This window comes from Agelaius phoeniceus, chromosome 4 (assembly GCF_051311805.1).
Source record: "Agelaius phoeniceus isolate bAgePho1 chromosome 4, bAgePho1.hap1, whole genome shotgun sequence".
NCBI lineage: Eukaryota > Metazoa > Chordata > Aves > Passeriformes > Icteridae > Agelaius > Agelaius phoeniceus.
The window spans coordinates 27,001,773-27,015,085 of NC_135268.1; the positions used below are offsets into that span (position 1 = coordinate 27,001,773).

At 40.4% G+C, this 13,313-nt stretch overlaps 2 protein-coding genes across 3 annotated transcripts in view; one reads left to right on the plus strand and one right to left on the minus strand.

The window, feature by feature from the left end:
• The first annotated feature begins 1,150 nt into the window (after positions 1 to 1,150).
• Positions 1,151 to 11,837, plus strand: CASP6 (caspase 6). Of its 2 annotated transcripts, none has more exons than XM_054633132.2 (8): positions 1,151 to 1,789; positions 3,507 to 3,548; positions 4,301 to 4,343; positions 6,077 to 6,226; positions 6,666 to 6,742; positions 7,177 to 7,352; positions 9,429 to 9,582; positions 10,190 to 11,837. In XM_054633132.2, the coding sequence occupies exons 1-8, from the start codon at positions 1,759 to 1,761 to the stop codon at positions 10,426 to 10,428; spliced, it is 912 nt and encodes a 303-aa protein (XP_054489107.2). In that variant the 5' UTR covers positions 1,151 to 1,758; the 3' UTR covers positions 10,429 to 11,837. The 2 variants fall into 2 exon arrangements, with proteins under 2 accessions (XP_054489107.2, XP_054489108.2); XM_054633133.2 differs by having other exon boundaries at positions 6,080 to 6,226.
• A 398-nt stretch (positions 11,838 to 12,235) lies between these two features.
• The window catches only part of MCUB (mitochondrial calcium uniporter dominant negative subunit beta), a 44,996-nt gene continuing 43,918 nt past the window's right edge, over positions 12,236 to 13,313 (minus strand). The window contains exon 8 of the mRNA XM_054633094.2: positions 12,236 to 12,427. Coding sequence (XP_054489069.2) covers positions 12,350 to 12,427 — 78 coding nt within the window. The 3' untranslated portion in view covers positions 12,236 to 12,349. The remainder of the gene's footprint in view (positions 12,428 to 13,313) is intronic.

The window sequence follows — 13,313 nt, forward strand, 5'->3', positions numbered from 1 at the left end:
ACTCCTTGACTGGCTGGGCATCGATCAGTGGGCAGTGAGCAACTGTACTGTGTGTCACTCACCTTGTATATCCTTTCGTTAGTATTCCCCCCCCTTTTCTGTCCCGTTAAACTGTCTTTACCTTTTTTTCTGATTTTCTTCCTCATCCCACTGGAGGAAGTGAGTGAACAGCTCCATGCTAGATTAAAGCATAACAATACTATAGATAGCAGCTCATTTAACTCAATACTGCATGTTTTTGTGTAGTCAGTAATGCTGTACAGCAGTGTGTCCACAATCAAACTTCCTTCTTCAGACTGCAGTTCTGATCTATCCATAATGCTTTTTCCAAAAAATACCCACCTACAATCTGGAAGTGTTTCTAAACCTATAGGCACATCTCACATAATAAAACTTTCATGCATTACAATGAGCTGGAAACGCACACCAGCCCAGTGCTACCTCGGGCTGCACACTGTGATCAAGTCACTGGTGACCCAACACAGTGGCTGAGCCTGCTCTCAGCCTCCAGCAAAACAGAGCAGAAGAAAACTCTGTCTTACAAGGATCTAAGCAAACTGTTGGACTGAGGAACGTCGCTGACAGAGTCCTGGATTTCGGTTCTGCAAATGCAGAACTTCACACGGGAGTCTGGCTGCCAGTGGGTTTCGGGGGCAGCTCTAGAATGAGCTGTGAGAGCTGGGATCTGCAGTTGCCAAAAAATGAATCTGTTTGGTAGAAGTCTAAATGTTACCCAGTATAAGATGCAAACTTTGTGATAGTGTCATGTTCTAACTAAAGTTTGCACAAAGACAATTGAAACAAAGTTCTATCTTGATCTAACTGCCTACTGACAGTCTGAGGGTAACAGGTCTGAACAAGACAAAAACAAGGAAAGGCAGTTAAAAACACCCCATAGCTCCTTTAATCAAAGGGAGACATCTTGTCTGAAATTTTTACCCATGCAAGAAGCCAGAGTAAAACTAGACTGGATAAAAACTATAATTCCACTCTAAATCTGCTTCTTTTTTTTGTGCTTGTAGCAGCACTCTCCTGAGTGCACATTCATATCTGAGTTTCATATCTAAAAGTAGGCTAGATAAAAAAATCGGATCCCTCTAGGGTATAATCTGTAAAGCTCTTATACAGAAGAATGGGGTTTGTCACTGGCATTGGTTTAGAAACTTGTTTGTTATGCAATTGATCAGTGAGCGGTAAGTACCACATAATTCCCGGTCGGGAATACTCGTTAAGACACCTGGGCACTCTCGTCAATACCTTGTCCCTCGCCTCACAGTTCCAAAATCATCAAAGAGAACTGAAGGGAAAACAGAGCAAAGCTGCAGAATGATCCACACATCCAAACCTCCCAAAGGTAGCGTGTGGGTGCCCGAATGGAAAAGGACTTTGAGGAACAGGAGCCGTACAGGAAAGAAAACACGATGGACCTGAAATGGGAATTTGAGTAGAATTTTGAAAAATCCACACTAAGTGAATACGGGAGGCTCTCACCATATTTCAGGACGCTGGTTTTGTACAAGCCGGTGCGGTTACTCGACCACGGTCTCTGAGAACCAGCCCAGGAGCACAGGAAACACAGAACTTTAACACAGCACCCTTGGGCTTTTCCGCGGGAACAAAAGGCGAGGGGGCGGAGCGACCAGGGGAAGGCTAGGAAGAGAAAGAGAGGGGAAGGCTTGGAAGAGGAAGAGCAGGCAGTGCTTGCCTGCGCTCGGTTCGGTTCGTGTCGGTGTGCAGCCGGTGCCTCGGTTCACGGCGATGTCGGGCTCGGAGCGGCAGCCGCAGGCGGGTGCGTGTGCGGAGGGGACGCGGTGGGGAAGGGCCGGGAAGGGCCGGGCCGCGCCGCTTGGGGCTCCTGCCGGAGGCAGAGCGAACGGGAGCGGGACGGGGAATGTCTGTGAGGGGCCGGGGGCAGCCGGGCTGCCCGGCCGGGGCGCCTGAGCTTCCCACAGAGGGGGAGCGCTGCACCCAGGGCGCTGCCGGCGCTCACGGAGAGCCGGAGCTTTGCTTCTGTCCTCCTTTCTGTGAAAAACACGGTCACTCTCCGTGAAAATGAAAAAAATTAATAAAGGACAATAGGAAACAAGGACCATAGAGCAAAGGTTATTACAGCCGGGTGCATCTTCGCCCTCAGGCAAGGCCACACTTATCTTCGGGGATGCTCCCTATATCAGCCATTACCTCTATTGCATCAGCCTGTAACAGATTCAATGCAATTTTTATGGAATTCAATTCAGTTATGCATGGTAAACTTTCCTTTATGCATAGTAAAGTTTCCTTTTTAGTTTACATATTCCAAGAACTATTTAATTTGGGTCTGCCTTTTTAGAGCATGCGGATTCCTTGGCTGTGGTTTTAATCCATGCTTAACACCTCCAGTTTTTGGGCCTTGGTCCACACTGTCTTCAGATGGTGAATGCCAAATGTTGGCATGTAGCAGGTGTCTTCTTCATATGTTCATTGGATGTTATCCCATCCAAGCAGGCATTTTAACACAAGCATACTTATATCAGCTATTTCACTAAGTTTAATTAACAACAGAAATAAAAACTATGTAACAAAGTTACTTTAACACTACTCATCTAAAATCCATTTTAATATTTGTGAAAAGCCAATATTATAATGTGTATCTATAACATTTCCTTCTGGAGGAGGAGGAAAGGAACGTTCGGGAAGGTGGGAGGTGAAGGATGGCCAACAAGGAAATGGATTTGCAATAAATCCAGGGCACGCCACGCAAGGGGAAAACCCCTCTGGCTTCCCAGCACAGCCTCGGGACAGGGAAAGTGGGGAAGGTTCTCGGCGTGTAACTGGAGGGCAGGAGAAGTCAAGGCAGTAAAACTTGGGCTGGGTCCCCAGAGATGCAGCCAGGCTTAAAGGGGCTTCTTTTTTGTGCCATTTGGTTGTTTCTAAGGGCCTTGCCCTTTGTAGTCTTGATGGTAGATCTGTTGAGATGGAAACGCATCCAGGGATAGACTCTGTGAGATTCCAGTGTAACCTAGTGCATACCTGATTTTTGATTACTTTAAAGCAATCAGTGTTCATGAAATTAATGACAAGTAGTCCTGTTGGTCTCAATTAGATTTTAGAACAAACTTGTTCCTGTGTGAGACAAACAGAAAACTTTTCATAAATCATGATAATTCATATAGTGTTTATGTGAATGAAGCTGCGATACGAGAGGGACAATGAAAAACCAAAGACTAGGAAGTTACTAAACAGGATTAAATTAACAGGAATTTTTTTTTCCTAGGTTCCTGTAGCCCAGGAATTCTAGTCCTCCTGTGTCTACATTTTCTGTCTTAAAGTTTGATGACTATAAAATTTTATTATCTGTTTCATGGGGAGGGGGGATCACAAGAACTTTTGTCCTCTATCAAGATATAGCTATGTTAGTTTTGCAAAAGGCATTAATAACATTTGAAAAATAGATGTGAAAAGCTAGTATTGTATGTGCAAAGTAGTTTGCAAAATACATGTACATGTGACTCTTCTTATAATTGCAGGCCATGTCCAGCTGGATAGCAGACCTATATTACCCACCACAGGTACAGTGTCATATACAGTTCTCATAACGTGGTAGTTAGTCTGTACCAGTAGTAGTAGTGATTTAGTACACCACTGAGATGCTTAAGTAAGAGGAACAAGGACTTTAGCCTAACCATCTGCAAGTCTGTAGTTCTGCACACTCCCGAGATGTGCACGTTCTTTGTTGTTCCCACACTGTTACTTTTATGTCCCTTCTGTACTGGAGGTACTTAAAGTCTCTATAGTTCAGCAGAAGAAAAGGTTTAAGTCTTGCATTTTTTCAGTTGTCAATAGCTGTTACACTATCTACTGTGACTCATGCTGCATCCAACCTCAAAGAGAATGCTCAGCTTTGTATTAGCAGCATGACTGAAAGAAAAGAAACACCGATGTATTTTTAAGTTATGTAAAATTTTTACTATTGAGTTAGAGTCTCGTTAAAAAAATACACCAAGCTAGTTTTATAAAATCATCATCTCTGAATATGTTTATATAGGTACAGATACACAGACAGATAGAAAATATTCATGTCTTGACCACCTGAAATTCAGACTGCTGGAGTCAGAACTTCCAGAACAGCCTCCAAAAGCTGTGGGTACAGACAAACACTAATGAGGCTGTTTACCTGCATGCCTGCTTACCTGATGTGTGATTGAGCTTTTGGTTCACACGAACAGCTAAACTTTAAGGCTGGATGCATAATTTCAAATTGGTTTTGTTTGTTTTTAATGAATGAGTTTGTGGCTAAATAACTTTTTGATTTCTCTAACAGATGGAAATGAGAACATCACAGAAGTAGATGCACTCAATATAAGGTAAAGTTCTGGTGGCAGTGACAGATGTCCCAAGGGACTTGGGAGGTCAGTGAGGGTTTTCTGATTTTTGTTAAGAATTGGATAGAATTATTTGATTCAACTCCACCCACTTACAAAACATGTTTGTAGTTTTAGCTATACCAGCTGCAGATGTGAAGGCATGTGGAAGGGACTATGAGGAGTGTTCTCTTTATTGTAGGCAATGTGCAAGTACCATCACATTCTAAGGAGCCACTGGACAGACTAAGTGTTAGATTGTAGCACAGGAACTTATTCCTCTGGAAGGACGGGAAATGGACCATGGAACAGTGATTCCATAAAAGCCCTGAAAACAGTAAACCACCTGCCTGATAACTTTGCCTTATCCATACAGCTGAGTAGAGAAAGAACTATTTAGGGAATTATCCCAAATGGTCATTCGCAGGATCCAATGACCAAACTGTCCAAAATCCCTACTAGCCATGCACCTAGCCAAATCCTAAGGAAGAGAAATTGACAAAATCTGAAAAAATTCTGGTACAGGTAAAATTGTTCATAATTACAAGGCTAAAATTTATAATCTTTGCATTTCATCATGTTTGGTACTCAGAAGGGGAACAATGTTATAAAGCACCCAACTTCTCTTATTGGTTATCCAGCCAACATTGTAGAACCTCCCTGACTTTGAGCAGTCATCCTAAATTCCTGTTCTCTGTCTGAATTCTTGTGTGTATGTTACAAAAACATGTTTCATTAAGGGGATTCTCATAACAAAGTGGAAAAGCAAAGACAGTCTACGGGTAATGATGTTAATTTTGCTGTGAAACAAAAGCATTTGCCAGTGAAACTCTGATCTTCAACATCTGCAGACAAATATTCTAAACAACTTTCTCCTGTAATTGCACCAAACCTGAATATTCCATATCATGAAAGAAAGTATTAACATGGCAAAAATGACAGCTCTGACCAGAGCCAGTCCTAGGGCAGCATGACCTGGAGTGTCATTCCATGTACCTCAAATTCTGGATCTGTCTGTTGCCAGCATTGTTGCTAGAAGTGTTTCAGTTTCTGTTTTCTGCACCAGTAACTACAAAAGCAGAAAAATTGTCTGCTTCATCCTTCTAAGTACAGCCATGTCAACACTTAGGATCTTTTGGGTCCAAGTGTTGGCATGACTGTGGCTCCACAGCCAAGTCCAGAGTGTGCTGTCACACATCCTATGCTGTGTTTTGCTCATAAACCAATACAATTGCAGAATGCTACTCCCAAACACACAGGTATTCTATGTGTTTGCTGCCATGATAAAGTCCTCTGCTTCCAAGTAGAGGACTTTATCATGGTCAGCCATTTATTCTGTCCTTAAAAAACTTCTGTCCTTCAGGAGTTTGTGGGCTGGTTGCAGGAAACTTAGATGAATTTGTCAACTTAAACTTGTCATATTAAATTGTCATTGCTTTCATTTCATTAGGGTAAATAACAAACATTTGTTCTCCTTTTGCAAGATACACTTAGCACCTCATCCCCAGTTTATAGTCTATTGATTACAATGCAGCACTTGATTTACTTAGAAAAACTTGATGTGAATCACAGACAGCTACAATTCCAAGTAAGTGCATGTGTCCTGTGCAATTATGTTAGTATTTATAACATAAATATGTAACATGGAAAATTTGAGCCATGTCTGAAATGCACCATTATGTGCCTTAACTAATGAAACAGTCTCATTTACCAAGAATGTTTTCCATCTGTGGCAGCAGACAATCACGTGATCTTGAAGAGCAGTACAAAATGGACCATAAAAGAAGAGGAGTTGCATTAATCTTCAATCATGAGCACTTTTTTTGGCAATTAAACCTGCCCGACAGACGTGGGACTATGGTAGACAGAATTAATCTGAATCGCACGTAAGAAACTTGGTTGCTCCACTAACCCTTAAAAAATCTGAATTTTAGAAATTGTGGTCAAATTAAGAAGTTATCTAAATCTCCTGTTTAAGTAAAGACCCAAAGATTTTGCAGACATAGCACCAATGCAACTTGAGTGAAGAAAGCTCTAATTAAAAAGCTTCAAGGCACATTTTTTTTAGGTCACAGAAACTGCTGGCACAAGAAGTCCTGTGAGTTGAGTGAGTCCAGAGTTTTCTTTGGACAAACTCTTTGAAGTAACTTTAGGTGTTAGACCTCTACTTGACACCAGTTTGAATTCAAAATCAACTTTAGTAGTTTTGTTCATAAATAATGCACAAGAAAGTTAATTCCCCCACAGGGAAAGAAACTGAGTTGGTAGCAATTGATATATAATTTGAGCAATATTTTTACTAATACTGATCTATTCTAACAATAGTTTGACAGACCTTGGGTTTGAAGTCAGAGTTTTTGATGACCTGAAAGCAAAAGATGTGCAGAAGAGAATTGATGAAGGTAAGAGACTGTGTGTTAGTTATGTCTATTGCAGCAGAATTCCCAGATACCTTTTTTCCAATCTCTCCATCTTACTTAAAATAAATTGTTGTACACAAGGAATTTAACATTAGAAGGATTTAAAGGTTAGACTGAAAATTATTTTATTGCAATGTATGAGAAGCTTCAGTGAGAGAACTAATTAAGTCACAAAAAGCTGAAAGATGGTATGTAGAGCTGGGAGAAGATAATTATATTCTTCTTTTTATGATTACTGCCCCTTCAGCCAGGCTCAATCAATGCACCTTGAAATCCTTACAGTATGGCTTTTCCTGAAAATGGTATCCATTTGAAAAAGGACTGACTGGGGATTCAATGATATGATACAAATGTATGATGTTTTTTAGACCTGAATAAGAGTGTTTCATCATTTAAACACCACTTGACTATTTCAGCCTCTAAGGAGGACCACAGCGATGCTGACTGCTTTGTGTGTGTGTTCCTGAGCCACGGTGAGGATGAACACATTTATGCCTATGATGAAAAAATCAAAATTCAGACAATGACAGACATGTTCAGAGGAGACAAGTGCCAGAGTTTGGTAGGAAAACCAAAGATATTTATCATTCAGGTAAGATGTCTGTTTCTGAATTCAGTGAAGTTAACTTGTGTCTTCCTGCAATAGATGTCAGTTTTCCTGATGCAGTCTTTCCACAAGGCATTTAAGACGAGGATTCTTCTCTTTTTATTAGAAACCCCAATGTATACTACTGTTAATATTATTACAGCTGTATTTAATAAGTAATTTTACAAAAAGAAACACAAACCCATGTCAGATCTACTGTCAGTGTTTTTTACAGCCTCAGCTCAGTTCCTATTGGTCACACTTCACAGCCCAAGGCTAAGCTGATAAACTATCTACCCTTTGTATCTTCATTACTTCCTTCCAGGCAAGTCCCTTTACTTGATCCTCAGTGAAGTTGGGTTTTGTGTTTGGCTTTTTTGTCTGTTTCCTTTTTTTTTGTGGGGCTTTTTGGTTGGTTGGTTTTTGTGGTGGTAGTGATTTTCAGTTGTTGTTGTTGTTGGTTGGCTGGTTTTTTTGTCTATGACCTATACTTGGCATCTCTGTAGAATCCAAAGAATCAAATTAAGGCTTTATTGTCTCAGAAACACTGTCTGTGCTAAGTGGTCAGACAAAGACCATATGTAACCTCCTGTTCCTTCCCTTGGTTCATGGGAGAATGAAAGTTGGGAGGTACCTCAGGAAGGCTCTGGTCCAGCCTCCTGTTCAAAGCAGAGTTATGGGGTCAGGCCAGGTCATGCAGGGCTTTATCCCATCTTTATCCAGATCACAATAGCAAACTCATATATGAACCTGGACTTCAGCAGACTGTAATTGTACCAGTTTACAGAATAATTCTAAGTATTACCTTTTTTCTTCCCAAATGCAAGCTTCCTCAGGGTTGCTGCAAGAAGCAGTATATTGTTAATTCACCTTTCATTAGAACTCATTCAGATTTCCTTTTTTTTTTTAACCTGGTGCCAAAGATAGAAAAAATATTTTCATATTTCAATTTTAAGGTCAAAGTAATACTTGGAAACACTTATATACTCATCAAAAAGCTAATTAACTTAGTTCATCAGCTGAGTTATTTTCCAGCACAACTGGCATAGCAATTACCTCTGGAAACCAGAAACATCAAGATGAAACTTTATCACTGTAAAGAAAATTCTTTGTGTTTTCTCTTTTAGTGGTAGTTCTGAAATAATGCTCCTTTGTATCTTTTGAGTGTGTTCTCACCTTGTTATCCTCCATGTGTAGCCTTTCTGCTCCACTGACAATAGTGGGATCACTACTGACTTCTCACAAAAAACCTTTCCTCAACAAACACACTTGAGGCTGCACTAAGCAGAAGTATAACAGCTTGTAATGATGGCTGTGCTTCAGAGCAGTAATTCAGCACTGCCTTGCCGCCAAGGGAGGCAATTCTTCCTCTCTGCTCAGCAGTGGTGAGGCTGCCTCTGAAGTATTGTGTCCAGTCCTGAGTTCCCCAGTTCAAGACAAATACAGACTTACTGGAGTGAGTCCTGCAAAGGGCCACAGAGATCATTAGGGGACTCTGGAGCATGTTTGATATGAGGAGAGGCTAAGAGAGCTGGACTGTTCAGCTTGGAGGAGATGGCTCAGGGGAATCTTAGCAATGTTCTGAACAGCTGGTGGGAGGGAATAAGAGGGAGACAGGCTCTTTTCAGTGGTACCCAAATGACAGGTTAAGAGGCAACTGGAACAAATGAAAACACAAAATTTCACCTCAACACAAGAAAACACTTTTTTTACTGTGAGATTGGTCAAACACTGGAAAAGGTCACCCATACAGACTGTGGAGTCTCCACTTATGGAGATCCTCAAAAGCTGACTGGACATAGTCCTGGACAACATGCTGTAGCTAACACTGCTTGAGTCAGGAGGTTGGACTAGATGATCTCAAGAGATCCCTTCCAGTCTTAGTGATTCTGAGATCATCTTCAAGCTTTCAATGGACTTTGTCCCCAACATTTTAAGTGACAGAGAAATAAATGTGTCTTTCTGAAGGCAGAGCCATGGTAATGGGGCACACCTAGCTGAACAGAAGTGCCTCTGGTTAGTGTCAGAATTTAACAGTGAGCTTGGTAGGGGTGCACACATAACACCACTTCTCACCAACAGGCCTGTCGAGGTAATCAACATGATGATGCAGTCATTGCTCATGATGCAATAGACAGCAGGGAATCCCCTGACAATATGACCGAAGTGGATGCAGCTACTGTCTTTACTCTGCCTGCTGGTGCAGACTTTATCATGTGCTACTCTGTGGCGCAAGGTGAGTTCCAGTATTTTACATCCAGTGTCTGATACTTCACTCTAACAACCCTGAACATGTCTTCATTTTGCAGTCCAAAAAATGAGAACAGTTCCATGTAAATCTGATTCATATGTCTGATAAGTAGCAACTTGTCTGGGAAAGAATGTTATGTGCTAGAGATGAAATGAAAGTAAATTATCAAGGTGCGTTAAATTTGCCAAACAAAAGCACTGTCATCATTCTTGAGGCTGAGCTACCTCCCGACAGCCAACATCCATCTCTTTTCCAGGATTCTGCTGGCTTATAAATTTCCCTGCACTACATGGCTGTTCTCTCCAGTCCCCCATGTATGTTGTCCTCAGTCCCATCTGCTCTCTTAGGAAGTAGAGGTGCAGTCCTGTAAGCTACCAGTCCCTGAATCATGTTCCTCTTAGCTGAGCACCACAAGTGGTACCAAAGCCATTTCCCATCTACAATTTGCAGTGTAACTGGCAAAGTAAGATTTACACCCATTAGTAATTCCTTATAGATGGTAGCTAGCAAACAGTGAGTCTCATAAATATTTTTCCAAGAGGTTATCAGTACTTACATTTGGATCTAATTTTATGTTCTTTTTCTACTCTAGGCTACTATTCTCATCGTGACATTGTAAATGGCTCCTGGTACATCCAAGATTTGTGTGAGACCCTTAGGAAGCACGGATCTTCCGGGGAGTTCACAGAACTTCTTACTGTTGTTAACAGGAAAGTATCACATCGCAGAGTGGGTATGTGCAGAGACATTAATGCTATAGGGAAAAAACAGATTCCTTCTTTTGCCTCAATGTTAACTAAAAAATTGTATTTTCATCCAAAATCTAAGTAGATTATTTAGCAGTGATGACCATTACTATTACCTGCTGTAGAGCAAAGAATACCATCTTTGTTGAGGAGATGTAATATTCTACAAGATTTTCTGTAAAATCACTAGGATCAAACATTACAATCTGCATGCCTAATAGTTTCTAAAATCTTGAAGCAGTCTTAAAACTAGAATTATACCAGGGAATTCATCTCAGGGAATATGGGAAAAGTTGACTGGGGTCAAACTATTAGAAGGTACTCAGATTTTATTGAAATTGTTGCTTGGAATTGAAATCAATTGAAATTTATTTTTTTCCTAGAAGTGTCTTGCTTGATTGCCATCTAACTATGGCACATTTTACTCCTTCCAAAACATTTTTAGTGTTCTGTTAGATTAACTTGTCTTGCTCCTAGAGCACAGCTTACAGGGAACATGGTGTTCAGGGCATCTTTATAAATTTGTGGACAGCAGAATCCACAACTTATGTAGCTTTATATGGCTTTTTAGACATTGTTTAATTTTCTTGCCACACTAAAAAGGAACTTAATTCCTTGGGTACAACTATAGCATTAATATAGGATTAATCAAATATGGTTGATTAATAAAAAGTTTCCTTTTACTTGAATATAACTAATACTTGAGGCACAATTACAGTTTTCTGGTGCTTTACATCCTCAGGAGAAAAACAGCAGTAATGAGAAGAGACCACGTACAGTTTGCTCAGGGTGAGCTTGCCTTGTCTGTATCTCTAAAGCTAATGCTGCTGAACATCTCTAGGCAGCTCTACAAAATATAACATATGCAAACCTTCATACTTCAGGCCTTTGAGTTGCATCAGGCCTCCTCTTGGCCCTGGAGAAGATCAGCCATACCTCTGACCATGGCGCCGAAAGTGATGGTGCATGGTCACCACAGGATTGTTACTGCTGCAGTAGTTGTGGTGCTGACTTGAACCAAATATTTCTTTGTTTTTTAAGGTTATTAATTGTCCCTCTGAGGGACAACAGAGAACTCAATCTGAGCAAAGTGTCTTATTCCACTTTCCTGGGGAAAAAATAATTGGTTTACTGGTTCTGCTTTAGTTAAGTCTTTCCATATACAACGTTCTAAGTCATAAATGCTGTATCTTACTACACCTGCTTTTAAACAGGTGTATAAATCATGTATGTTTGAATGTTTTGATAAATTCTTTCAGTACAATGCAACAGTGAAACATAAATGATTTTGTAGCAAGTTTGAGATGCCTTACTTTTCCAGCACTAATCCACTTTCCTGGGGAAAAAATAATTGGTTTACTGGTTCTGCTTCTGTTAAATCTTTCCATATACCATGTTCTGTCATAAATGCTGTATCTTACTACACCTGCTTTTAAATGTTGTATGAATCATGCACGTTTGAATGTTTTAATAAATTCTTTCAATAAAATGCAACAGTGAAACAAATGATTTTATAGCAAGTTTGAGATACCTTACTTTTCCAGCACTATTTACTAAGAAAGCTTAATTGTCATGCTAATCTAACTTGACCTATGGTGTCACAAGCAGTCAATGCACAGACCAGGGAAAAAGAAGCAGTAACTTTAGGAAAAGAATCTTTACTACTCCATACAGAAGTTAATTATCCTATGAGCTACTGTTGTGTTACAGTAAATGGTACTAAAAGGGCTGTCCTTGTTTGTTCTTTTACCAACAGTAAGAATGCCCCCATTGTACTAATGAGATTTGACAAATATTTAGAAGAACTTTGCTTTAGCAGTTTCTTCAAAGAAAAAAGAAAAAACCCAAACAAGCAAAACAAACCCAAACCAAAGTAACATCAAGTAACCAAATATTTTTAAAGCTATTTATTGCAACTTTTAAAACTTCAGTGGTAAAAATACCCAGGTGCTATGGAGTAACTGAATGTTCATATCAGCTTTGAAAGGGCATCTCCAAAACCAAAGTCAGTCCTTGTCAGTGATTTCCTGGATGGGAAGCTTCAGGTGCAGAGGTTGGCGCAGACGCCTTAGGGATTCTTCTGCCTGCCAATGAAAGAGAGAGGGAGAGTTCACCCTTCTGCAGCCTCTGTTTTCTCCTCTTTCGCACATGCACCGTCTTTCTTTTCTCAGAAGGCACTGGTCTTAGGCAAGGAACCAAACCAATCAAACGGAGGATGCTGAACACTGACAGACCTGCTCAACTCATGCAGTCTCCAGAGAGGAGCATGAACCCTGCCCATCAACCCGCTCACCCACACCCCAAAGTACTGTTTTCCTGAAATGACAATTTAAAAATCCATACCCCCAGGCCACCGAAAAAGCATCAAACACTATCATTGTGTCAATTACGGCACATGAAATTACACCCTGAACTACAGGTTTTGAGCTAAAGTTAGAGGTAATTTCTATTTTCTTTTATGAGACATTGAACACAGGGCTGTCAAGATGGGATGGAGGAATAATAATTGAGGAGTGAGAGATCTGCTACAACTATTTCAAGAAGGCCACCAAATTTCTCCTGTGTGTACATACCACCTTTTCCATCCAGTCACCCATATTCTGTAAATCTTAAGTCTTTTACCTACAGAACAAAGGCTATGTTGTCAAATGCCAAACACTCTGCAAGGCAATCTCCTTCCAAGGAAGGGAGGAGATTGGCCTAACACTGCAGTGCGGCAAACATACTGTGCCCAAAATAAATGCAGCTGTTGTATTAAATGGCCAAAAATGCAACATTAATTAGAGTATGCAAAAAATAGATGTCATGCTGATAAACTGATTTGTTTTAAATTAAATTCATGAAGGTCTCCCTTTCTGATGACCTACAGAAGTAGTTTATACATCAAAGGCAAATATTGTATGATTAGCTGAACAGCTGAAACTGGCCAATAAGCAATACAGAGTTTTGATCATAAGCCTTGAGGTCAAT